We start from the raw sequence: 27,920 nt of genomic DNA on the forward strand, positions 1-27,920 counted from the left end.
AGCGCTTTATACATAGTAAACACTTAATGCTTTTACCCTCCCCTCATTCTTACACTCATGCACAAGATGGTGGAATATTAGTACCCTCCCCATAGGACCTGATAACAGTTCAAAACATGTGACTCTTTTCCAGCCAGACTCTACTTAACACATTCTTCCTCACACACCTGATGATACAAAAATACAAAACAAAACAGTCCCTGCCTTCAAGGAGTTTGCAATCTACTGTGCAGATGCAACATGTGTACCCATTATGTATGAAACCGGGTAATGTGAGGAAGGAAAAACATAACCGTTGGTGACTGCCTGGCAGGGATGGGAAAGAATAGTTTAGAAGACTTCTCAGGTCCCACCCAAGTCTTAAGATTCTAAATTCTGTCACCCTTAAGTCATCCTAGGATGAAAAGTAGTTCAGTCAGAGCAGCACATGGCTGAGACCGCAAGGACACTATGGGAGTAAAATAGAGACATCCAGAAATCCAGTGGCTGCCCATTGGTATTTTTAGTACTAATTCTCTTTTTCTCTTCCTAGAATAATCCCAGCAATAAACTGGTGAACACTAGCAACACAGTGACGGCAACACATATAAAGAAGTTCACCTTTGTCTGCATGGCATTGTCCTTGACGGTAAGATGTCTGTGTGTTTGATGGTTTGCAGAGCGGAAATTTATTTCATCTACTAGTAATACTATATCCCATAATTTAACATTTTGTAGTAAGATAATTGACAGCCTTATCTTTCATTTTCTTTTTTTTTTCCTCCTGAAATAGTAACTTAATAGTCTTGTATTTGAGGAAGAGAGTGACTGTGAGAACAGCAGACTGTGAATGAAGAAGGAAGTCCACTTTTAGACTTTTCAGTCACTTCTCATTCTCTTAAGAAAAGCAGACCTCACCTTTATCTTGCTTCATACCATTCCCAGGCTAGATGCAGCTGTTGTGTGATTAGTGCATATAATGTGATTAGTCTGAATAATTGTTCAAATTCACACTGCATGTTTCCATTGGGCTGGAAGAAATGACCGTATCTTGCATAATCATAACTTCAGATCATCTGAATTCTAATACATAGGATCATTTCACAAGTTTTTTGTTTGTTCATACCTGTAGTATCATCAGTATAGACATCTCTCCCTGGAGAAAACTCCCCCTTACCAATGCAGATCAGTAGCCATTGTGAAATTTGGGTATTTAGAGCATTGTCTAAGCTTACCCAGGGTCACACAGCCAATGACAGACAAAGAGCTAAAACGTGGCTTTTCCTGACTTTGGAGCCAGCTTTATATCCACTCTGCCCCCTTGGTAACTCCTCCCCCGGGTTTAAACCTACAAAGCCCATTTTATAACATTCCATATTCCTTCTCCAAATTTTGTTCGGGTTATTTGAGTTTCTATGATGGAACTTTCCTGACTTCCTGACTCTACTTGGACTGATGTGGCTGACCTTTCTTTCCAAATACAGAAACAGATCATGTTCCCTAGCTAGAAAAGGATGGCACACTAGACTAAAAATCAGCAGATTACATTCACAGGCCATAACACTAATTCATTGTCTGACCTTAGATAATCATTTAGCCTTTCTATACCTTCATGTTCTCATCTGTGAAATGAGGATGTAATTTTTCCTTATCCAAACTAAGAAATCAATCAAAATGAATAAGATGATATTGAAAATGCATGTATTGTCTTAAACAAAGGTCACTCAAAATGTTTTTTATAAAACATTTACCAATTACCTACTATACATAAGGCATTGTACTGGACACAGAAAATACAGGTGTGAAAAAAATTCCCTGACCCCAGGGAGCTTACAGTTTACTGGAGAAGAGGATGGGAGGGTTGATGTGTGCTTATTTGTGGATGTATATGTACATATATGTGTATACATATACACACATAACTGTATATGGCAAATTAGAATCAAATAAGTAGATAGGAGTAAGCAAACAGTAGACAAAGAGACATGAGTATTTGGAGAAGAGATAAACCAACTCTAGATGGGGGAGGAGGGTCAGAATTGGAGTTGGGGAAGAATTCATGGAGACATCTCTTGAGCTGGACCTTAAAGAAAGAGAAGAATTTCACCATTGGGAAATGGTATGTACAAAGGTATGGAATTAGGAGCAGACAGAATGGAAATAAGTAATGTGGAACACTGAGCCTGATCTCTGAGTGAGACAGAAAGTTTAGATAAGACAAGGCTCCTGGCTTCATGCAACTTAGAGTCTCACAGATAGATTGAAAGGATACTAGTTAGAAGCTTTTATAATAGTTCAGGCAAGAGGTAATAAGGTCTTGTTAAGTTTGAGAATGGAAAAGAAGGGTCAGCTGGGAGCCATTCAGAGGCAGAATCCATAATACTAAAAAGAAAACTCAGTTGACTTCCAAATTTTGCAGAAGAGTCAAGGGAGAAGAAAAAGGCAGTTGGCTTTGGTGATTAGGAGGACAATGGTATGAGACATATAAGGTGTTTATAATTATGAAGCAAACAGGACAAAACAAGTGTTTTTTCTCTTAAATCAATCAACAAGCTTTTATTAAGTGCTTATTCTATGCCAGGAACTGTTAGGTTCTTGGGATAAAAAAGACAAAAAAACCCTGCTCTCAAGTAGCTTACATTCTATTGAAGCAAAATTTAGTTTTGAATTCAGTTCCTTTTCATTTACATTTAGGTGTTTTTTAACACATAGTGTTTGTTTCTTTGTGTCTTCAGATTTCCTGTTAGTTTCCTATGAAAGATTCCACTTTGATTCATTAGAAAACATTCATTTAAAATAGAGGCAGTAAGTGGTTATATTTCTTGAGCATTCTCTGCAGATCTTGATGTAGTTTATAATAAATATTAGAAGGCTAAGAAAAGTGCTCTTCAAATTTTTCATCAGTGCCTAAAAGAAGACAGTGTATAATTACATCCATGTTTACTGTTTTCAGATGACACTAGTTACATAGGCATGTGACAACTTTTAAAAATAATACCCATTTTTCTCTCCCAATTCTGTTACTAACACTCCCCATGTTTCTCTGTATCAAAACAAGTACACTTTTTGACTTGGGATCCTTTTCGCAATGGTTGAGAAAACATTGGGCAGCCTGTATAGTACTGAATAAGTAGACAATTTTGATTGAGGTGGGGAGCAGAATTTAATGATGGCCAGAGAGCACATGGATTTGTTGCAGAGGTGAGGAGACATTTTTTCTCAATATAAAAATACATATGATCACAAGTACTTTTATAAATTGCAAATATGATCTCTAATAGTAACCCAAAGAATATTAAGACATAAGTCTTTCCTTAAATAGGATGACATTGAGCTATCTTTTTCCTAGGACCCAGTTGGGGTCTATCTTGACATGAGGATATAGGGAAGTCCAAAATTCAGAGAAGAGAGGGAAAGACAACAGAGGGGGAGAAAAGAGAGAGAAATAGAGAAGAGGAGAGGAAAGAGAGAGAAATTTAAGGAGAAGGGGTAATTAAGAGACCTGGAGTGGGTAGCGTAAGTAGAGAGATGGGTACAGATACAAGAGATGCTAGAGAAACAGAATTAACAACACTTGGCCACTGGTTGGATATCTGAGGTAAGGAAGCATGAGAATTCAAGGATAACTCCAAGGTTATGAACCTGGTTGATGAGATACATTGACTTTGAGATGCCTAGCTTAGGAGACAATTAATATCATAGAAATAGAAGTCGAAAAGATCTTGGAGGTCATCTAGTCCAACCTCCTTATTTTACAGTTGAGGAAACTGAGTCTTAGGTTAAATAGCTCATCCAAAGTCACACATGTAGCAAATTGCCAAATTGGAATTTGAACTGAAGTTCTTCAACTCAAAATTTGGTGTTCTTTATACACCCCCACCCCAGAAACTTAATCTAGTCCCATGACTCATTGAAGCCCCCTTATCTGAGATTCTGACAGAAGCTCATCAAGGAAGGGGCAAGTTATTATGCAGCGCCCATTCCATAGAGCTAGAAAATATCAAGGTGTCAGCTGACAACTATGATATTACCAAGCACATCCAATGAAGCAGGCAGGCTCCTAACCAAACTTCTGTCCTCATCATCATCATGTGAGTCATTTAGCATGTGTTAGGAAAGCCCTTCAAAACCTAGACCCCACATAAGCAAGGTTAGTTACACACACTTTTTGGTCCTGTGATGTACTTTAAAAGAAGAAAAAAAAAAGCCAGCTTAAAGTTTCTAAAATAGACAAAGCATTAACATTGCTTAATGTAATTTGCTCATTTAACTTTGTTTAATGTCATCTGCTCATTGCTAGTTTGTATTCTGCCCTTCCCCCCGCCCCTTCATCTTTCACTGACTCACATGTGTGCAGTGTTGTCTGTACAGATTAGAATGCTGTGTCACGGAAGAAACTTGATAATGTGTCTGTCTGAGTCAGCACCTGTTACCCCAGGCGACCTTCAGCTCTCCACCCCATCCCCTACTGCCTTCCCATTTTGTTTTTTTTTTTTTTTTTTGCTCTCTACAGTATTCTAGGAGAGAGGAAAAAAGAACTTTGTGACACTAAACTGTTTAAAAATAGTTCTATAAAGTAAGTATTGGCAAAATGTTAAAAATCTTAAAGATGCTAGGGAATTTTTAAGGAAAAACTAGGAACCCTTCTGTTCAATGACCAAGCCCTGAGCTTTTGGAAGACTGTGTTAAATGACAGGAGAGCTAAAATTGAGTCTATGTGTGTACTTTCATGATTTAGTTCCCATTTGATCAAGTCGATAAGCATTTATTAAATGCCTGCTCTTCCAGATACTGTGCTAACAGCCCACAAAGTGAGTCTTCTAGAGCTGATCACTTTTCCACTCATATTTTCTACTATATGTTTCCTTCTGTCCCCATCCCAATCTCTTGCCCCAAAAAACCTCTCATACTTTAAGGGGAAAATACTCTGCAACACATTTGAGTTTTAAAGGGATTTTTTAAATAAATCTAAACACTAATACTTCCTAAGTACTTTTTTAAAAATCCATCGACAAAATGGATTAAAAAAATTAAAAAATAACATCGATAACCAAATATGTTGTTACAAGAGAGAGAAATCTTTCATTACAGAACCGAAAAGCACATAATTTTAGCAGAAGAAGGAACCTTAAGTATTATTTGGTACCCAATATCCTGATTTATGTTTCTGTAAACAACTTCAGTTTCCTTATTTTGCAGATAGGGAAATTGAAGTCTGTCACAGAATCATAAAGAGGAAAGGAATCTTTAAGGCTGTCTAATGCAATTCACTTTACAGGTGAGAAAATTGAGATTTAAGGAGGCTAAGAGTCTTCCCCCAAGGTCATACAGTAACCAGATTCTTGCTCAGTCCACACTACTTCAAGAGGTCATCTAATCTGCCCACTGTCTCTAGCCTGAAGGTGGACATGCTCTATGCAACTGTAACACTAGGTGGCTAGTGGTGTATGTGAGTAGTATAATAGCAAAGCAAGTATATTCCTTCAAGTTCTTTAGCTGTCCCTTGATATCAGTGTACAGTGTTAACACATAAACCCTTAACTGTTTCCATGCTCAGATTTAACAGGTTCTCTACTAAGTGAGCGTGAAGCAGATAGCTCTGCACCATGACTTTTCTTGGAGAGCTACCTCTTTAGTTGCTTCCTTCAGAAAGAATTTACTGTTACTTTGACTCTTGGAGACAGGTGTGGTTTGTTTAGTTTTTTTTTCTTTTGATAAGAATTTAACAAGCCTTTGAACTACAAAGAAGTAGGTCATAAGATTGAAAGTTAGGAGTAGGCTAGGCAAACAGTAGAGTTGAACCAGACATATTAATGTGAACATAGCCTTATGACCTTCCTCCTGAATTGGGAAGGGAGACAGCAGCAGTGATGGTGTTCATATATCATATTTGCTTTGCTTTCCCCAAACCCATCATAAAACCATTTTCTCTTCTCTATTCACCTTTTGGCCCTTTATTCTGCTACCTTGATCACTGTTCTCTCTTGCTTCCTTTTCTAGATGAATATTATCCATTTATTCTAAGTGGAAAGAGAGTCTTAGGAATCACTGGACTAGGTATTATGGTCCAGGCCCTCCCCCTTACTGTGAGAAACTTACTTACTTGGGAAACTCACTTAGCTTTTTTAAGCCTTGATCCCTCGGTCTGTAAAAGAAAAGAGTTAGACTAGATGATTCCTAAGGTTCCTTCCAGCTCTCCTACTCCATAATTCTGCTAACCATAATGTTCTTTAAAAGCTTCTGTCCATAACTGAAATTTATCCAACAAAGTAGGATATGTCTATGTCATAGGGAGTTGCTTAAGGTACAATCCTAAATTTTTGCTAAGAATCAAAGGTAAGCTCATTAGCCCATAGTTTTCAGACTCTCCTTTCTTACCTTTTTAAAAATTGAGATAACTTATTCTTCCCTGTGGCACCTCTCCCATTTGCCAAGACTTTTTGAGATCGCTAACTGTAGCTTAGTGCTTTCAGTACCTGAGGATGTAGTTCATCTGAGCCAGGTGTATCAGTAAGGCAATAAACACAGTATCAACAATAATCATGAATATGCCTATGTAGTTCTATATTGCAAAGTATGAGAGACTGTCCATATAGAAGGTAAAAGAAGTATAACATTTATTCAAACACCAGAGAATCATATCCCATAAATGTTCAGCTCCCACAGCCAGTCAGCCCACTTTATTATAACAGCAAGGAACTTAAAACACCGTATCACAGCCTGGAGCCTCGCCATCCCAAGACCTCTCCGACCCCCTGCTGGGGTCTTCCCCAAAACAAACTCACAGTACAGCTGAGTCAAACTGTTCAGTTCTAACAATCATGAGAGTGGCCATTAGCAGCCATTAACTTCTCTCTCTCTCTCAGCCTCTCAGCATTTCCTATGACATAACTTCCTTTTCCTGTCAGGAAGCTCCTCCCACCACATGTGACTTAGTCTTCCTGTGATGTAAGCAGGTCACATGACCTATTAATGGGTGGGAAAGATCTTCAAATCTAAATTGCTACTACACCAGGTTAATTCAAAAGTATAATGTAGTATGATTCCTTTCCACTGTTAAATGAATATACAATATTCAACCAGTTTCCTCATCTATAAAATATGTAAGCCAGAGTATTAGTTCTAATTCAAAATTTACGGCCTTCTGTAAATATCCCTTCTTTTGTTATAATTCCCACCTAGATAGTTCTTACCTTCACTTAAATCCTGCCATGTTTTCTGATGGTATAGAGGTGAGCTGGGTTCTTGGAGATGGTACCAACAGAGACCCCACTCTAGAAGGCCTCAGCAAGTTGGAAAGGATTCACCTCAAAATGACTGGTGAATTTTTTATGACGACCAGACTAGGTAAATGTGGAGAAGTTCTTCACCTGAAGGCTACCAGTGGGTGAGCAACTCACAAAGACTAAAGAGAGAGTTTGGGGTGGGGGTTGTTTGGTTGGTTTTGGGGGGGAGGAATCATTCTAGTAGGAATATCCTGGTTTCAAATCCTAATTCTTAAAAAAATTACTGGCAATTCGACTTTGAATTTTGTCTCTCTGAGACCCCATTTCCACATTTATAACACATGGATGATAATATTTGTGCCACTTACCTAACTTACTGTCTTAAGAAAAGCGTTTCGTAAATGTTTTAAAAAATAACACAAATACACACACTATAAATACAGTATCACTGACCTGAAAGCCAAGAAGATCTGGGTCAAATCTCAAATTGGACATATACTAAACAAGTTGTTCAACTTCTTACTGATCTTGGTAGTTTTCTTAGTTGTAAAGATGCCAACTTGCATTGGTAGAAGACGTTTCCTCACCAGGGCTATCATTATTATTATTATTAATTGTTGTTATTATGCAGGCATGGGAAGGGTGTTGATCTCAGTGGAGACAAGACTAAATCCATGAAGCCATATGGTACTGTGTGTCCTAAACTTGAAATACCTGTAGAAAGAAAGAGGATGCACCACCAGAGTCAAAAACCCCTCTGGAGTTTGACTTATTTCCACAGATTATATTACCATAGTATCCTTAGTTACCCTTTTGACACTACAAATTAATTATCAGAAACTTGGTGAGAAACCCCTGGTCCCTCTCCTCACACACACCCCCCACCCCAGGCCCCACCACTCTGCTTCTACCTTGGGAGAATACACCAACTCTTGAAGGAAAAAGCTCTAAGAATAATGCTATAATGCCCAGAATGCCTCTGAGATGTACAGGTCTTTCTAAATGAAAATTCTACAAATTGCTTTTGATTTCCTATTGAAATTGTACTTGGGTCAGTATGTAAAAGGCCAATTAACCCATTTTTAAAAAGGTATTCACACACAAAATTTAAGGTTAAATTTTAAATTTTTCTTTTTTCTCTCTTCCATTAATGCATTTCGCTCATGGTGGAGGGAGTGGGGTTGGTTAGGGGGCAGGAGAATCACATGTAAAAAACATCTTTTCATCCTTTTATGTGTTTGTTTTGGGAAGTTGCAATAGCATGCAGGAGCAGGAATCCAATGGATAGTCTCACGGCGGTCTTTCAAAAAACTCCTTCACTCTGCTGTAGGAAGCAATGCAAGAGGCCTAGATTATTTTCTTGCCTTCTCCTCATAACTTCTGTAGCCAGTTGGACTCTTCTCCCTCTCTCCCACACAACCCCCAGGCTCTCTTCAGTAATGCAAATTTCCCTCAGTCTAGTTTGATGCCAGCATTTCTAGCCTCTCTGCCCTTCTTTGACCTTCAGCTTTAAACTGACCCTGAGGTGTTCTGGAAGACTACTGATGATATCTGCTAAAATTGGACTTGGAAAAGTAATGTTATAGTTCACAGGACATGGCCACATTTTTTACACGTACTGATGAGTTGGGTGTTTTTGATGTGCATGTTTTGCCTGCCTTTCATGAAACTATCTTCTCATTGATGCTCAGGGTTGGCAGAAACAAGGACAGATTTTTATTGGTTATTTTGCCATTATTTTGCTTTTTTTCTTTACACCTACAGTTACTTCTAAAGTAGAAAAAAGCATAAAAAGATTTTTAAGAACTAAAAAAATTAGTTCGTAAAAATGTATTACAAATAGCATCAATGGAATTTTAGCCAAGTTTTTATTAGCTGTATATATATATATATGCACATACATATATATATAATATTAATTTAGGGGTCTCTTTTCTGTTTGCAGGAGCCATGATTTTTATATACGTGTATGGAGAGTCCTAATATATGTCTCTCAGATTTTGCAAAGTCTTATGTGAGTGTTAAGAATATATTTATTTGTTTCCTACAAGGCCTATATGAAGAATATATATCAAGAACTTTACCACTGTATATTCAGAATGTCTTCTAATGTCAGTGTTGGGCATTTTATGGGCAGACAATGTACACCCTAATATATGATTTTCTAAAATGAAAATTCTGCAAATGGCTTTTGATTTCTTATCAAAATTGTACTTGAGTCAGCATGTAAAAGGCTGAGTAACTCATTTTTAAGATATTTACATGCAAACAAATTTAAAGTTACATTATAAGTTTCTCCTCTCTCTTGTCCTTCCCCCTTCTGTTAATATACTTTTCTCATTTTTTGGGGGGGGAAGGGAAGGGAGTCACATGTACAAACATTTTTTCATACTTAAATATATTTGTTTTCAGAACTTGGCATCTAGGAGTGTACAGTAGCAGGAATTGTAAATAGGCTGGCAGCAGTGGCTTTGCCAAGGTCAGAGGCTCCCATTGAGGATTCATATTATTGAAAGGCAGCCTGGGGTATAGTGACATAATGCCAGAGACCTCAGATTGCCCTCCCTTTCCTCATCCCGTCATATATTACAGTTGAGCTTCTCTCTGACAAATGGAGGCATGTTCACTGTCACTTAAGAAAGGAAAGGGCAAGAAAACAAAAAAAAAAAAACCTTTCTATGGAACTCCGTTGTTCTGCATAATAATATCTTATGGCATCAGAGACCAGTGAGCCTTACTGTTCGGAGATCTGGTTCTGTTTTCAGTAGGCCTTTCACTGAAGCTTTGATCTTTCTGGATGTTAGTGTTGGAATAGATGGGTGGGGAGGAAGGAAACATTCTCAGCGCACACTGCTCTTCCCTCAAAACAAAAAATTAGCAGTGCGTGTTCTGGGAGAATGTGTATATTTATCTTTTTGTTGCAAACAAATAGGTCTCATGGACTTTCTAAAGTATATTTCTGTGTTGCACTCAGTCTTCTGTGCATTGATCTCTGATGTGATATAGGAATATTTCTGGAAAGACAACACCTACTGGTCACTGTTAGAAACAGTGACTGATCAAGGAAGTTTTAGCTAATTCATTTCTTTTTTTTATCCTCCCTTACTTTCTGTTTTGATGTTATATCTACATGGCTTCACATTAGTCAGTAGGTTCTAGTGGATTTTTGTAACTGGTGTCTGAATTTACACCAGGTATTTGCACACTTAGTAAATACTCCTTGATGTGTTTTAGGAGTTTGTGAGGCCACAGCATTCCTCTGAGAAATGCCACAACAGGATTGTAGTATGTTTTTCATTTAATTGAATATTCACATATTTCAGAAAAAGCCTTTCATCGGTGTCTCTTGGAATCAAGTTATTGCATAACCTTTTGGAAATTAGGCACATGCCTTTTGAAAATGTAGGCCGCAGAAACAGAGTCTAATTTCAAAAGGGCTGTTTCTAGGTTAATAAAGATGTGGGTCTTCACAAGCCTCTTACACGAGTGTAAAAGCAGATTTAGAGCAAGAGGAATATCAGCTGCCCCATTCTGCTTTCATATGGCAGGATAGGTAGGTAGTAGTTTACTGAAGATCAGGGGCTGATCTTCCAGGAAAATTTCCCTGCTATTTAAAAAAAAAAATCACATTCATTAGAAACAGCTTAAATGGTTGAAAAGACAACATTGTCTAACAGGTTAAGTAGATCTTGCTGAGTATGATTTTTATTTTCCTTTTTCATTGGACGCATTACACAGGTGTGTCAAAACCCAGGAAAATAACAGAGATCTGTGGGTGACTGGGCTGAGCTTTGCAGAGTGGGGTTTAGCTGCACTAATCAGCTTTGTTTCATAATCCATAAGACATTGCATAGGAAACAAAGGATCCAGTGTTAAGGATTTCTCTTTATTTTGTTTGTTCCTGTACCTGTTCAGATTCTCCAAAGTACTTCATACTGTGAGTGTGTGAGCCTATTTTATTTAAGGTTCTAAGAATATGGCCTTGCTGGTAACAGGATCTTGGCATGCCAGGAAACTACCTACTGAGAAGCAGGAGCAGATACCTCCAAAAGTCGTAGATGGACTAGATTTTCATAACCCTAAACAGAGATATGTGTCATGGAAGAAATGTGAAATACTGCCCCAAATTCGGGACTTGAAAAGGATAAAGGACTTAATCAAAAACTACCGGGTTTTCTGTTTATTATAGAGAATAAAAGGGTGGCAGGGGAAGCAGTGATCAAAGTAATTTATTTTGCTGCACAGAGATATGGAACAGTTTACCTTTCCATAATAGCTTACAAAGGAACACAGTCCTATTCGAGAGACATATTCTAAGAGATAATAAATGCCTGCCTAGGTGCTAACAGTTTTAAAATTTTTTCCTGCAGGCATGCATCTCCTTAAGCAGTTAGGGAGATTTTATGTTCCCATCTGCCATGGGGTTAGCAATACTTAAAAAGCGATCTGAAAATGCCATTTTAACCATTAGGTGGCTCTTGCTCAGTTGTCTGTATTTTTTATTTGTTAAAAAGTTCATGATTGCATTCCAAGCTGTGCTTCTAATTACCACCTTCTTCAGTCACAGCTAAAGTAAACGTCTTTAAATTGTGACATGAAATGAGTGAGCAAGCAGTTCTTTTCACTGCTTCTGTCTCTATACAGCTGCAAATCATAAAGAACTGATACAGAGGGAAAGTATGGGGTGGGGAGTGGTGCCACAGGAACATAATCACCATTAATCAGGTACTAGGCTACTTTCAACACTGTTTCAGCCTGTGCACAAATCCTGGTTAAGAGACAAGCCTTAATGGATATGGCATGAAAAATGAATTGGCTCTTACAATTAAAAGAAGTTTCCCTTAGAGATAACGGTGTGCACATCGATACTTGTGCTTCAGAAACCCTCCCATGAATCACCTTGACTGAATCCGATGAAAGCTGCAGATTTAGGGGAAGATATTGCAACATTCTCTGCCCACTGAGGCCTGGGTGGAGATGGGTGGAGGAGAAAGCCTGAGTAGTCTCTCCAGTTTCAAGGTGATTAACTATAATTAATTCTATAATCAGCTATGCTGGGCATATTTCCAGATCATATAAGAAGAGTTGAGGGAAACAATTGCTATGTATCCACATAAAAGCCTACTGCTAAAACTTGTGGCCTAGCAAAAGGGGGCTGAACTCAGAGCCAAGAAGACCTGGGTTTGAGTTTGGTCTTTGACATAGAGAATATTGTCTGGGGGACCCCGAACTAGCCTTTAATTTCTCAGTGCCCCAGGCAACTCTGTAAGACTCAAGTGGTACAAACAGGTGCTGATCTACATTGGCAAAGGGAATTTCCTCATCAGAAGGTCCGGTGAAAGCACGGATCCAGACCATTCTCTTCTCCCTCACCATCTCCCCCCACCCAAAAAAGCCTAGGGAAATAAAACTGTCGGTCTGATTGTCCTACTAAATAATGTTTCTTGGATTTAAGAGTTAATTGTTAGAGGTAGGGGAACGCTGTTAAAATCTAACCATTTTCCCCACCTGTGTTTTAAAAACTTTTTTAATGAGATGGGGTACCTATTTGTCTCATCAAATCTCCCTATTTGTCATCTGTTCTAAATAATGTTGTATAATAATTCAACCTTTCGTACACAAAGAACATAGTGAGACATGGTAGAGTTCACCTATTAACAGCTGTTGGAGCCAAGATTTAAGCTTCTTCCTTTACTGGATAATCCTTGAAGGCAAGGACCATGTTTTATTCGTTCCTGTATCCTCTGTGGCATCTGGCACACAGATGCTCTTCTGCAGAATGAGGTGAATGAATGAAGTCCCTGGGCTCAGATTGTGAACTTTAAAAAGAGACAGTACCTTTGTATTCTAAACAGAGGAAACTTATTTGTCATTTTTGGTGGAAAGGAAAACATTATGGCACATTACCATTCTTTAGGTCATATTTTATAAATCATTTAAATGCTACATTAGTTTTCAGTGTTCATTTGTACATTTCCTTGCACATGCTAAACAATCACTCTTCCATATCCATCAGTCACAGCTGGGGAAATGCCTCAACCCCTAACTCCAAAGCTGACACTTTGTAAAGTACCTGGCATATAGTAAGCCCCCTGATAAAGACTTATTAACTTGTTTAACAAGTTGTGAAAGTAAAGTAATAATAACTGTCTTAAAGTTTGCCAAGCGCTTTATGTATTTTAATTCATTTGATGAGCCTTGTAGGAAGAAATACATATAATACTTTTATTCCTTTTTTACAGATGAGGAAAGTGAGACTTAGGTTAAGCAGTTTAGTTTGCCTGTGGTCATACAGGCCAACTCAGGACTTTCCCCAACTCCAGGTTTAGCATTCCCACTATACCTGGTGGTTTTATTCCCCTTTGTCAGTTTGGACCAGAAAGGAGGTAGTGGTCATCACCGTAGTGATGAGAAAAGAAAATGTCTGCTTTGTGTATGTACATAATGGAGTCGGGGTGTGGAATGGGATGGGATGGGTATATGTTTTATTTTTGAGGGGGAAAGAGTTCACAAGTATATGACTGACTAAAGGATATTGGGAAATGTAGGTTTAAACTATACCTGGGGGCAGAGGGGGTGGGGTGGGGTGTACAACTCATTAAATGGCTTTATTCAAAGCCCTGTACTCATTAATTCAACAATTTAGGTGCCAGCAGGCACCTAAAAAGGCATTCAAAAATGAATGGCAAAGTCCATGCCCTCAAGAAGTTTATAATCTAGTAGGGGAGATAAGACATGTAAGCCAATGACTTCTAAAAAAGTCTTTCACTTTTGTAGCTATTATTCTACCACTCCCAAGATCAAAATGACCTTTTCTATGTGTCTGAGCACAGTTTTCTCAATTTTATCATTTATAGATGATGAGAGAGAAAATGTTAATTGTATTGACCAATGGGCCAAAAAAAAGATTTACATTCTAAATAGCCTCTGTAAATTGGAAGGGTAAATCAAAGAGAGTAAAGTGCAAAATAAATACATACAGGTTAGCATGTATAGTACAATACAATACAATGCAAATAAATACATACTTAAAGAAATATATATATATATATATATATATATATATGAAATAGATCTAGAGGTCATAGTAGACATAAAAAGCACATATAATACTGATGCATAAAGAGGAATATAATATACAGTAACTTATTTAGGAGTAGAAGGGACCTTGGAAACAACCTAGTCCAACTCCTTCACTTTACAGATGAGGAAACTGAGGGTGAGAGATAACAGATTCCTACAGATGGCAAGCAGAAGAGCCAGGATTCAAACCTAAATCCTCTGACTCCAAATCCAGTGAGTTTTCCACTATACTCACTCTCTCTACCTTATTCATGTTTCTTCTAGTGGGCAACGCCCCATCCTTCATTCCACAATGCAACTTTCTGGTAGACTTTCAAACATAAACCTAGAGCCTGGGTCATATTTGGAATGACACTATTGCAGATACCTGACATGCAAGAAGGTATCCTGCCAAGTCAGAAGAGAGTTGAGGTTGCTGTGAAGAGCTATAGAGAAATAGTAAGAGGGTAATGGAATTTGAAGTTCAGAAAATGGGACTGAAGAAAGACTGAGGGATTTGCCTTTATTTAGCTCGAAGAAAATACTGATAAAAGCCTCAGTAAAGACTTTATCCATCTCATCATGAATTGTTTCTGCAAAGTAGAGTGACCAGATTTTGCTGATCTCAACTGAGAGTAAAACAAGAAATGAACTTTAATTGCAGAACAAAGGAGTTAAGATAGATATAAAGAATTTGTTATCAGTAAAGATTATTGCGATCGGTTGTTAAGGAAAAATTATAGAAATCCCTTCTTTGATGGTTTTGGAAACGACAGGATTGAACTCATACCTGCATGGTAAAAAGTAATAACTTATTTGATGATAAGGACGGAGGATAGAGACTGGACCTGAAATTTCATTGACAGAGAGAACTCCTAGAGGAGAAAAGTGCTGCCATCAGTGCAGGTCAGCGCCTTTCCTACAACCTCATCTTTTGACAGCTGCCTTGAAGGACCTACTCCAGGTCATACTCCCTGCCACTATGTGGCAGGAGCTGGACTGTAGCTAAGCCATCCAGATCTCTGTTCTTCCCACCACATTGTCACCTAACGATATCTTAAGATCTACCATGATTTGCCTATGGATTTATCATAGGGCAGCTCTAGTTATCTAGGAAGGCCTCTGCCACAGAAATGGTAATGACAGATATCCCAGTGGTACTCTGTTACCTACTTGAGGCCTTTCTGTACCTAAAGAAAGACATGGGTTAGAAGCCAGTATTGAGTCAGATAGTAAGGTAGAATGGAAACCACAGTGGCCCTAGAGTTACAGAACCCGAGTTCAAAGCTCATCCCTGACCCTGTGTGATCTTAGGCAAGGCAGGTGACATCTTGGGCCTCACCATACTCAGCTGCAAGAGATACATACATACATACATACATGTGTGCGTGCATATAGAAGCAGAAGAGATGCCCTCTGAGGTATCTTCCAGCTCCAGATCTGTTATTAAGGGGTTTTCTATATACTATTCTGCCCTTCCAGTAGTTTCATTCCTGGAAAGAAGCTGTTTAAGAGTTCACTGAATGGAAGGAAAGTTAAAATTGCAGCTTCAGAAAGGGTAACAAACAGAATAAGAGGGTAGCTTTGGAAGATATCTCTCTATGTTAGAGAAATATACCTCTCTTTCTCCTATGAAATATCAGTCATTTTTCAGGTTCTTCAAACACCATTCTAATGAACTAAGGTCATAGGGAGCCTACAGCCAAATGCTAGAAACAAGCTCTCTCTTCCTCTGAAGTATGACCTTTCCAGCTACCACCTTTCCACTCACTCCCCTCTGAAAATAAATCAAACACACACACAACAGCCTTTGAACAGGCAGCAGGGTTGCTTGTGTGCTAAGGTATTTATAGTGCAGTTATTCCAAATATAACCCTTGGCTCTGGGCCACCCCTTCTTGTGTGAAAGTCCAAAAAGCTCTTAGAGAATACCACCAATAGTTAAAAGTAGATCCTTTTGAAATGCTCTGCGTGGTACCAGTGCTACTTCATTACAAACTGCTTTAACTTTCTCCCTCTCCTAAGCCATCTCTTTGCCACTAACCCAGCTCCCTTGCTTTGTCCAGGGATCCAAGACAGTAGACACCATACCTGACTTGTGGGGGCACTGGTTTCCTTGGTTATACTGGCCTAGAGCTGGACAAACAAAGTTTCATTTTTTATTTTCAGTTAAGCCAAGGCTGGAATTTTTTAAGTGGAACTTTACTAGGAAACAAGAGGAAACAAAAACAAAAACAAAAAAAAATTGGAAAGCATCAAAAGAAATGAGTTTGGAGTACATGGGATCCTTAAACTAGGTTAATTAGAGTCTAGCCCCGAGTTGACTTGGCTGACAGCTTATGAGACGCTTCGCCCCCATTCCTGCTGCCTGAAGAAGCTTTGTTGAGAAAGGTGCTTCCCAATCTGTTTTATTAAGTTCTTCCCACTGAGCTTCAGATCATCCTGTACTGACCTTAGAGCCACAGTGCTTCTGGAAACATCAGTAGTTCCTGCCCCTAGATTAAGCCCTGTACCTGTTTTTCTCTGGACCAATTTCCCTGCAGCATATTCACTAGCTGGTTGTTAAGGGTAGATAAAGCTTTGTTCCTTCACTCGTTATTTTCAAATAATAGGTGCTGCCGTTCTTGTACTTTGGCCACGTAGGGCCAAAAAGAAATTAATATCTTTCCCATTTCAAAGCCCCTGCCCCCTTTAGGACCTCCCACTAAGTTCCTGTTCCCATTCTTAGTCTGTCAGCTGCCCCTAGGCCTTGGCTCACTTGCACAGGTGAGCTATTTCAGCCCTAGGTGACTTAACCTTTCCTAAGACATGTTACCAGCCCAGGCCCCTAGATTCCCATTCAGGTTCCTCTGTCTACACACACACACCCATTAAGAAGTGGCTTTTCCTGAATCCTGCCATTACATGTTTATAATCGAAAATTCTTCATAAATATAATAATTCCTTATAGTTTCCACCAATAAGTAAGAAGAGGACTTTTTCTCACACCCTGACTAAAACGGCATGATTCTACATTTTTTAAATAAAAATACCGGTAATGAATTTAACATGAGGATTTCTTTTTACCTATTTCAGTTGGGTTTGTGTTAGATCATATAATATTGCAAGTTACTGCTGTCAGAACAATATCTTATCTCTCATGTGTATACAGCATGAAGCATCTTAAGCCCAACACCTGCATTGTCTCCTACTTGTCTTACATCATAGATTTTCCTTCATACCCTGTTTCGTCAGGTCATGGACTTATCTATTCTAGCTGAGTTACTCACTGGTTTACAAATGAGGAAACTGAGACTTGAATTGTTCTGACTGACGTCACACAGCTAGTAAGTGGCAAAGCTACGTATTGAATACCCGTTGAGCAATCTGAGAACTTTCTATTCATAACTTCATCCTGTTGCTCCAAGCTATTATGCAAGCGAACTACCAAATCTAGGCCAAGGAGCAATGGAAACCCCCATCTAACAGAGGCTTGTCAGGGCTGGCCCTCACTTGAGAAGTCAAAAGTTCAGGTCATAACTGTGACCCGGCCTCACTTCTGTGTTGCTGACTTCAGCTGTAAGCCTTAGCTTGTATTCAGCTTTCTCTGGAGCCAAATACTAGTGTCCATTGTGCCGTGGTGACCATTTGTCTCTGAACAAGGACGTGTTTGAGGATTTGGGGTTTTGCCCTTGTGAGGTAAAGACTACTGCCTCATTGTTCCATATTAGCCAGTGTAAGAAAATGATTCTCTTGTGCTTGGAGGGAAAAAGGGACAAAAGGAAAAGAATAGGTTCCGTATTTTCATTATTGGTGTCCCAGAACGTTTCCAAGGGTTGGGTTGGGGAAACTTCAGTAACACCAGCATTTATTTGGTTTCTCAATCACTAGATACCTCGGTTTAAGCCAAAAAAAGAATAGAAGTGGGATCTACAAAATGTGGCTTGTCTAAACTTTAGTCATGATATCCTACAGGAACCCCCAAATTCCTTAGCAAACCCACTGAGCCAGTAGTCACCCTCAAAATCTGCCTGTCTGAAAGCAGAACAGGCAGCCTTAACCAAGTTGGGATCAGACAGACTTTAGCACTCAAGAAATAAAGTAAGTAGCTAAACAGCAGCAGTAGCCCCTGACCCTCTATAGATGATTCTGACCGTGTAAGGGGCACTTCTAGAGAGGCCTTCTGGGAATGCGTGAAGCAGGCTACCCTCCTAATATCAGCTGGCCTCACAATGGAGAGATGTCAGCTCTGTTCAAGGATGTGTGCAGCCTGGGCATAGGGTTCCCCCTGCTGTTCAAAAAGTTTTCTTCTTTGTTCATACAGGTTACATGGATTCCTTCATTCTGCAAGCATTTATTAAGGATTCATCTTGTGCTAGGCGCTATGCGAATACAAAGCCAAAGATAAAAATCTCTGCCCTCTTCCCTTCCCTGCTTTTGAGGGAAACGATAAAAACACAGACATGTAAATGCAAAATATACAATATTGCTGGCTTGGTAGTCAGAGGCTTTAAGTTTCAATACCCATCTGTCGATCATTGCCTCTGTGACCTTGGGCAAGGTACTTAACATCCATTGGCTTTAAATAAATAAGCTGTAAAATAAGAGTGCTGGACTGGGTGAGCTTCAACATACCTCCTAGCCCCAAACCTATGATACTGTGATGCTAAATACAAAGTGATTTCTGGGGACCCGGTGGAAAGGACACTACTAACTAAGAGAGCCCAGGATAGGCTTCGCGTAGGCAATTGAGCTGAATCTTGGAGGAAACTAGGAATGACACAGGGCAAAAGTGAGGAAGGAATATGCCCTAATTATGGAGTCTGAGTTGGCGTATGGAGATACTCACTAGTGATCCATCACACAGAGGCATTAGGATGGGGATGGTGGAAGAGTGGACTGTTCCACAGGGGCAGCTTCAGGAAGGAACTTCCCATTTGGGCTCACTTGTACATCTGACTCTTACTGACCCTGCAGCAGAGGCCTCTACCCTTACCATTATTTCTTCTTATTCTTATCATTTGTCCTCATGTAGGGGAGAGAGAAGGAAGGGCAAGGTTGGGGTTTTTGGCTCCTCAGTTTCCAAACTTGAACTCCAAATCTATTTTTCCCCACAGAAAGAATGGAGAATTATAGGCTAGGTCATACTATAGCTATATTATGGGTCAGATTTGAGACTGGTGTCTTGGGTTGGTTTGGTGAGCTAAATACAACAGCACCATTTATAATACTGTTTCTAATGTCAAACGTACTGCTTCCAAATGATCTCTTAGAGCACATCCTGTTCACAAAGTTGGAGACTTCCTGTTCTGGTGAACTATCAGAATTTAGGGGAAGCCCTGGTCAAAAGGGGTTTTACAAAAATAATAATCCTCCAGAGATAAAATGTCACCTCTACCCATAGGTGATTCAAGCAAAGAAAGCACTTTGAGTGAGGGCACAGGGGAGGCTAAATAATAAAAAATACTTTTAAGGATTACAAAGAATTTCTCCTTCTTGGGGAATTAAAGGGCTAAGAACAAACTTTGACTCTGAAGAAATATAGGCAGGATTTTGCCTCCTAGCTTTGTACTCCAGCTTAATTCTGGAAAGCACAGTCTTCAAAAAATGCTACGCTCTTCAAGTGACAGCCCCTTTAACCCGTAGTTAATGGACCAAGCTTCTTTTTAGCCAGTTCCTTAGTAGGTCTGGATCAGCCAGGATTCTTAAGTCTCTACCTACAGAGACTCTTATTGGGTTTTTGCTACCTTAAATCCATCTTCTCAAAGGGGAAACAAATGTGTTAAACTAATTAATTCTCTTTCCTTCCAGGAAGCCTCCAACCCCCCAGATGCCCCTCCCCAAATAGTAATTCTCTTCTCCAAATATGATAGCTGCTATTTTCATATCTACCCTCAACCACAAATACATTGGCTCTCACCCAGACCCCACACTCACTGCTTTCATTCCATGGGTTATGTGTTACTGTTCACAGCACCAGAAAGCAAGAATTTCAGGAGGTCAAAAACCATAGGCTATTATTTATCTTTATTTACAGGTCATCATTTTTCCACATGGTGCAGTGACTAGGCTTCGAGTCAGGAAGACCTGAGTTGAGATCTGGCCTCAGATATTTGCTATCTGTGTGACCTTGGGCAAGTCACTTAATCTCTGCCTCAGTTTCTTCATCTGTAAGATGGAATAATAATGGCACCTACCTCCCAGAGTTGTCGTCAGGATCAAATGAAATAGTTGTAAAGTATAAGTGCAGTGCCTGGCACATAGTAAGTGTTATGTAAATATTAGCTACTGTTATTTTTATTATGCTTCCACCAAGGCAGAAATGCATACTACTTCCATCTTCTCCCTTCACCAGGTTTTCTGAGCACCGGTGGTTGGCCCTGGTGAATGAATAAAATATACGTATGTGTGTATATGTAAAATATATATCATATGTACATATGTGTGTGTGTGTGTGTGTTAGGTTGGAGATATAAGCAGGAATGTACAGAAATGCAGTATGACATTTCCATATAGCCAGGGTAATGAGATACTAGGAACAAAAAAGGCACATTATATTCTTTAAGTTCATTGGGCATCTCTCTGCAAACCAAAGGAAAATAGGATTTAAGCAGCTAAAAATATCTATGTACCCCCCTTACGCCCCAAATAAGGCACATTTCGTGTTTTTTACATAGGTGACATTGGAGTCTGGTTAGCTGTATAGAGTTCATCTGCTAGAAATGTTTGTGATTCCTTGAATCAAACTATAGTTCCAATCTATGGAATCAGCTGGCCTCAAAATGGAGAGATGTCAGCTCTGTCCAGTCACGACTGCAGCCCAAGTATAGGGTCCCCCTGCTGTTGGAAACCTTTTCTTTTTTGCCCTAGTGTTTCTTTTTGTACAGCTTCACGGGAAATAGACCGGTTACCTAGATTCATTTATCTGTAGCTGGTTTCATGCAAGACGGAAAATTGTCATAAACATCGCTGCTCTTAGTTATGGTAAGATATTCATGGAACTGTTTTAACTCACCTGTTGGATGAACATTAACTCACATGATTATATAGGAGGGACCTCACCCCACCCCCCACTAAACCTGTTTTATACCTAAATAAAAGTACAAATAAAAACCTAACTTAGGGCCATCTTGTGGGATTGCTTCACAGGGCCAATACAGCCTCCTCCCTAGGTTTTCATGACACTCAGATCTCCTACTTGTCTGACAAGTGTTTCTCAGTCACCTTGACATCCAGCTCATCCCCCACTAACCATAGCTTTCCCCCTGCACCCTCTTCTCCCTATGCACTCTCTCATTTGGTAATCTCATCAGCTCCTGTGAATTTCATATCTGTGTAGATGATTCTCAGATCAATTTGTCTGGCACTAACCTCTGTCCTGAGCTACTGTCTCACATCTCAAACTGGATGTCCTGTAGATATCTTAAAACTCAACACAGCCAAAACAGAATTCACTCTCTTTCTCCAAAATCTTCTTTTCCACGCTGTCATCCTTGAGAACGAAGGACAAACCACATACAACCTATTAGTGCTGAGGACGCCAGCATCCTTCCACTTACCCAGACTAACAACCTTAGGTGTATCCTTGTCTCACTCACACTCACCCCACATATCTAATCATGTCTGTCCCAGCCTCTCAACTATATATCCCAGTCTCTCCATTCACACAGCCACCACTGTAGTACAAGCCCTTATCGCCTCTGGCCTGGACCAATGCAGTAGACATCTGATTGGTCTCCCCATCTCAAGATTCCCCCCAGTCCAGTCCATCCTCCACTCAGTTACCAGAACAATCTCAGTAAAGCATAGATCTGATCATGTTACCCTCTGCTCAGTAAACCCTAGTGGCTCCCTGCTGTCTCTAGGATCAAAAATAAAATCCGATTTGGCTTTTAAAGATCTTCATCTGGTCCCTTCCTACATTTCTAATCTTTTTACACTTTCCTGCCCTCCACACACTCTACCATCCAGTAGTACACATCTTCTTGCTGCTCCTTACAGAGAATGCTCCCCCGTATCTGGAATACCTAGTGTTTATATAGAGCTTTATGATTCTCAAAACTCTTTATTTTGTTATCTATTTGATCCTCACAGCGACCCTGTGAGGCAGATGCTGTTATAGTCCTCATTTTAAAGAGAAAAAAAAAACTGAGGCACAAAGAGGCAAGTATCTGAGGCAGGATTTGAAATCAGGTCTGCCTAGCTCCACATGCAGCACTGTGCCAGCTAGCTGCCTGGAGTGTTCTCCTTCCTTACCTCTACCTCTTGGCTTTCTTCAAGATTCAACTTCAATCTCCAGTTCTTTGCCACCACAGAGAGAGCTGCTACAAACATTTTAGAACATATAGGTTCTTTTCCTTTTTCCCTAATCATCTTTGGAAATAAACCTAGTAGTGGTATTGCTGTGTCAAAGGGTATAGGGCCTATACAGGTACTTTCATAACTCTTTGGGAATAGTTCCAGATTGCTCTCCAAAATGGTTGGAACAGTTCACAATTCCACCAACATTGAATTAGTGTACCAATTTTTCCACATCCCCTCCAGCATTTGTCACTTTCTCCTTCTATCATTTTAGCCAGTCTGGTAGGTGTAACATGATGTCTCATGGTTGTTTAAATTTGCATTTCTCTAATCAATAATGATTTAGAGCATTTTTTCATATTACTATAGATTGTTTTGACTTCATTGGAAAACTGTTCATATCCTTTGATCATTTATCAATTGGGGAATGACTCATAGATTTGATAAAGGTCTTTATATATTTGAGGTATGAGACCTTTATCTGAAAAACTGCCTATAAAAATTTTCCCCCAACTTTCTGCTTTCCTTCTAATCATTTGCTTTATTCGTACAAAAACTTTTTAATTTAGTGTAATTGAAATTGTCCACTTTACACCTAACTTTGCTCTCTATCTCTTGTTTATTCATAAATTATTCTTCTGTACCTAAGTCTGGCACCTTCTGCAGGCCTTTCCAAGTTACCGCATCCCCCAGTCTCCCACTGCTAGTGTCTTCCTCCCTCAGGTTCCCTTCCATTTATATGTATCTTATACAGATGTATAGATATGGATGAATATTGCATTTTGTCTCCTCCATTAGAATAGGAGCTCCTAGACAGTAGGGATTGAGATTTTGCCTTTCTTCGTATCTCCAATGCTTAATACCATGCATTAAGCACCTAGTAAGTACTTAATAAATGCTTGTTGACTGACTAATAGTATGTATTTCTACCCACAACAGGATTTGTGAGGACAGCACACTTCATTTACTGGTCTTGATTATTCACATTGGAAAAACCATAATGAAGTAGCCAGAAGTATAATCATCCATATATATAATGTGTTAAAATTCCTTTTTTAAACTTCACACATTTTGCAAGATATCTGGCAGGAGTTGGGGTGCTACAAAATTCGAGGTGTAGCTCACTTTAAGCTGCGGAAACATCTGGCTATCCTGGTAAAACTGCATCCTCTCATCCAGTCCAATAAATGACACATTGGCAAGATGCCTCACAGGAGGCTGGGTACTACAAGATTGAAAACATAGCTCCCTTGAGAACTTTGGGATGCCGAAGAGTTTTGTTAGGTGGGCAAACCTTGCTTCTTATTTGCAGATCTTTCTAATTGTCTACATATTTTTTTTAACTTTCTTAAAATATGTATAAAGGTATGTGGAATCTAGGCCTGGATGTAGTGTGTTTTAGTGGCTTACTAGCAACATGAACTTGACACCTACATTCCATGTTCCTTTTTACTTTAATGTTCTATTAAATCCTATTATTACATTGTTCAATGTCTATACAGATTTGGTCAGAGGAGGTCAAATCTTATGCCCTAACATAGTCAATATGCATTTGGAGGGGAGGGGAGGGAAGCCAGAGGGGAAAAGAGTCTAGATCTGTGATTCTTTAATGGAAGGTGAAGGAACTCCCCCTTCCCCATGCTGATGCAGATGTATACCTGTTCTGAAACCTACTCTTAGGTAATTACATGGGGGCACTGAGAGGTTTAGTGCTGTGTCCAGAGGCACACAGCCAGCCAGTGTGCATCTGAGGAGGGAGTGAATCCAGGCCCTCCTAACTGTTAGGCTGGCTCTCTTCATTGTGCTGGGCTGCTCATATTTACATAGTGCTTTTAAGGTTTACAAAGAAACAGCATGAATCTATCCCCCAAGAGCGGGTTCAGTTTCTGCCCCTAACACATTGTGGGAACCTCAATAGGTGCTTAGTCTCTCTGTTTTCTGGACAACTCTCTAAGACCAGAAGTTGCAGAGAAGGAGCTGACCTACATTGATAGAGGCAGTCTTCTTACTTGGGATTTTATTTCATCAAGGAAATCATAGCTCCTGCTACAACCCCTTTAATTGAACATTTCCAGATCTCTGTGAAGTAGGTAGTGTAAATAGTATTATCACTGTTTATACATGGAGAAATTCAGGTTTTTCCAGGTAAAATGAAGGGTTTTTGCCTGTGGTGACGCAGCTAGTAAGTATGAGTGTCAAGATTTGAACAAGTCTCTGGATTGTAAATGCAGCACTCTTTGCACTATACCGTGCTCTGTGGTAACAAAAAACCTTTATGATATGATATGATATGATATGACATATATATATATATATATATATCTCCTGTAACATAGGTGAAACTCTTGTATACACACATGTCCAACTGAGGTTGTACACGGAATTTACTCCATTTACATTGCTTAGAAAAGTTTGTTTCATCATCTCATGATTATTAATTAATAAATAGGATATAGACTGCCGTGTTCTATAATTAACTTGACTTTTATAGTAGCTTTTAGTTTCTATATGAAATAAGAGCAATCCTCAACTGAGTATAATAAAGGTAGTAAATCTGACTGTTTAAAAAAATGAACAGTGAGGAATCTGCTAAAGATAGAAAAATTCAGAATTACAAATTTTGTGGCAAATCCCGGTTTTTATTACAGACGTTTTAAAGCCAGTACATAGATGGACCTCAGAAAAAGCATCACAACTTGTCAGATCAAAGAGAACCAGGTTGCTAATACCATCTTTTGGTAGTCACCCTCTAATGAGATAATAGGACAGCAATCTTGCCACTTGGGGTCTAGAAAATCTAATGTTGCTACAGCATTGTGGATTGAAATGTATTCGTGCTTAGATCAGGCAGTCAATATTTACTAAGTACCTACTATGTGCTAGGCATTGTGCTTCGGTAAGAAAACTGAACTGACCTTTTGCTGGGGAAACTAATGCTTGTCTGGTCACTTTAATGAGACTGATTTTCTAAAGATACTACTTTCTTAGGATATCATATTTTAAAATGAGGGATAGCATGAGTTTAACTCAAAGCCACAAAAACCTTGATTCAAGCCATGCCCCTGACACATACTAGATGTGTGAGGCTGTTATTTAACTTCTCTAAGGCAGGAGTTGTTTACCTGGGATCCACAGACCTCTAAGAAATCGATAGACAGATTTCAGGGGTATGTGAATTTGAATGGGAAATAACTAGCCATCATTTTCTTCCATTGTTTAAAAATATTATTCTGAGATGGGATCTGTAGGCTTCATCATGCTTCCAAAGGGGTCCCTGCTCTAAGATTATAAATTACAAAGAAGGAAATCAGCAAGCATTTATTAAGCACCTACTATCTTCTAAGTACTATATACTGCGTACTTGGGATACAAAGCAAGGCAAAGATATAGTCCTTCCTTTCATAGAACTCACCATCTAATGAGGGAAATAACATGCAAACACGATGTAGACGAGATACATCCAAGATATATAAAGGATAAATTGCACGTCATCTCAGAGACGAGGCACTAAGCTTAAGGAGGAATAGGCAGTGCTTCTTGAAAAAGGTAGAACTTCAGCAGAGATTTGAAGGGTGCCAGAGAAGCTAAAAGGCAGAAAGGAGGAGGGAGACAATTCCAAGCATGGGGGATGGTCAGTGACAATACCCAGTCAGGAGATAGGGTATTGTGTTTGAGGAACAACAAAGAGGCCGGTGTCACTTAGAGTGACATAAGAATATAAGAAAACAAGAAAGATAGGAAGGGGCCATGTTATGAAGGACCTTAAAAGCCAAAAAGAAGATTTTGTATGTGATCCTGGAGATAAGAGTTGATTAAATAGGGGGTGGAAAAGCAGTTTGACAGCTGAGTAAAGAATGGACTGGAGTGGAGAAACACTTGAGGCAGGGAGACCAAGTGTGAGATGATGAGGGCCCAGACCAGGTGCAGTGACAATGTCAGAGGAGAGAAGAGGGGCATACGTGAGAGATGTGAGGAAGGTAGAATTGACAGGACTTGGATTAGAGTGATGGCATCTCTTTTGGCAGAGATAATTTCCCCACCTAGAGGTTTGCTCTATCAATGAAATCACAGGCCTAGTCTCTATCATGAATATGTTTAACATATGGAAAGTAGGACTCTATTGTCAGGTAGTCACAACTGGTAAGAGTCTGCACTTTTTGGTCTAGTGGTTTTAATAGGGCTTCAGTGGTTAATTTTGTCACCAAAGAAGTCATGTGTTCTTCCCTGGGAATTTTTAAAAATAAGGAACTATGCTTTTTTGGTAACTGCAATTATAATTATAATCTTATAACGATGATAGCCAGTGTATTCCCCCTAAAGCCAGGAGTCAAACTGAGTAGCTAGAGGTTTTTTAAAAATAAATTTGGTTTGTACTTTTACATGAAATTGGCATGTTTTTTCAGCATAGGCTTGCTTGCCTGAAGCACATCCTTCTTTCAGGTTTTATAGTAATAAAATACTAACAGTTCTAGCTGTACTTTGGAATTGTTTAGATGAGGATTCAGAGTAAACAATCTCTGCGGCACAAATCCATGATTGTGCAATTGGGTTACATTCTGAGAACCTGCCTAGTACTGACCTGTATGTCTTTGTAACAGCCTATTACTTACCATGGGACAAAGGCATGGAATTGTGTGAATGGAACACTGAGCAATGGGGCCACACTAGCCCCATGTGCAGCTACCCGCCTCTGTCTTTCCTGTGCCCTCATTGATGTTTGCCAAGGTGGGCATAACAGTGACCATGAATCACACCATGTGGCCCTGAGTCAAGTGTTGAAATTGTCTCTCTCTCTAACTGTATTCCTAGAGCAGTATGTCTAGCATAACGCAATCAGTTTCTTACTGGTACTTTTTGTAACATTTCAATTTCTAAGATTCCTTTTCCAAGCCTTTGTGATACATTGTCAAGTTTAATTCTTTTTTTTTTTTTTTTTTTTTTTTTGCTTTTTAATTTCTAAAAATTACTTTTGGCTCCATGTTGTTAGTAAGATTATCACAACTCCATCTTGCTCAAAAGTTTGAGCCACCATCCATCTCTCATAAAGCAATAGTGCTTCTAGCTGGACTTCCTCCATGTAAAAACATCATTGAGGAGAGAGGGCTTGACTTAGATACTTGTAACATACAGTTAGGCCTGCCTGTCACCCTAGTCTAGGGTAACCTACAAACCATTGTAGACATGGAAGCCAATTGAAGCATTAATCCTGGAGCACTCCCTCATTCACTCAGAAGTTGCTAGCTCAGAATAATAAAGGCATGTTAATGATTGTTCAGCTTCCCCAAGTTTCCCTGGAAGGCTGATATAGATGTCACGCCAATCAAGGTTGAGAATTGTCCAAATTCCACAATTCATAGAATCGGAGTGTCACTAA

The 27,920-nt window shown here is 39.3% G+C and overlaps 1 protein-coding gene across 1 annotated transcript in view; it reads left to right on the forward strand.

Annotated features, from left to right (window-relative positions):
- The window catches only part of ANKH (ANKH inorganic pyrophosphate transport regulator), a 161,779-nt gene that overhangs the window by 117,699 nt on the left and 16,160 nt on the right, over window positions 1–27,920 (forward strand). Inside the window, exon 9 of the mRNA XM_036750670.1 lies at window positions 533–628. Within this exon, the coding sequence (XP_036606565.1) occupies window positions 533–628 (96 nt within the window). The remainder of the gene's footprint in view (window positions 1–532; window positions 629–27,920) is intronic.

This window comes from Trichosurus vulpecula, chromosome 1, assembly GCF_011100635.1.
Source record: "Trichosurus vulpecula isolate mTriVul1 chromosome 1, mTriVul1.pri, whole genome shotgun sequence".
NCBI classification, from domain to species: domain Eukaryota; kingdom Metazoa; phylum Chordata; class Mammalia; order Diprotodontia; family Phalangeridae; genus Trichosurus; species Trichosurus vulpecula.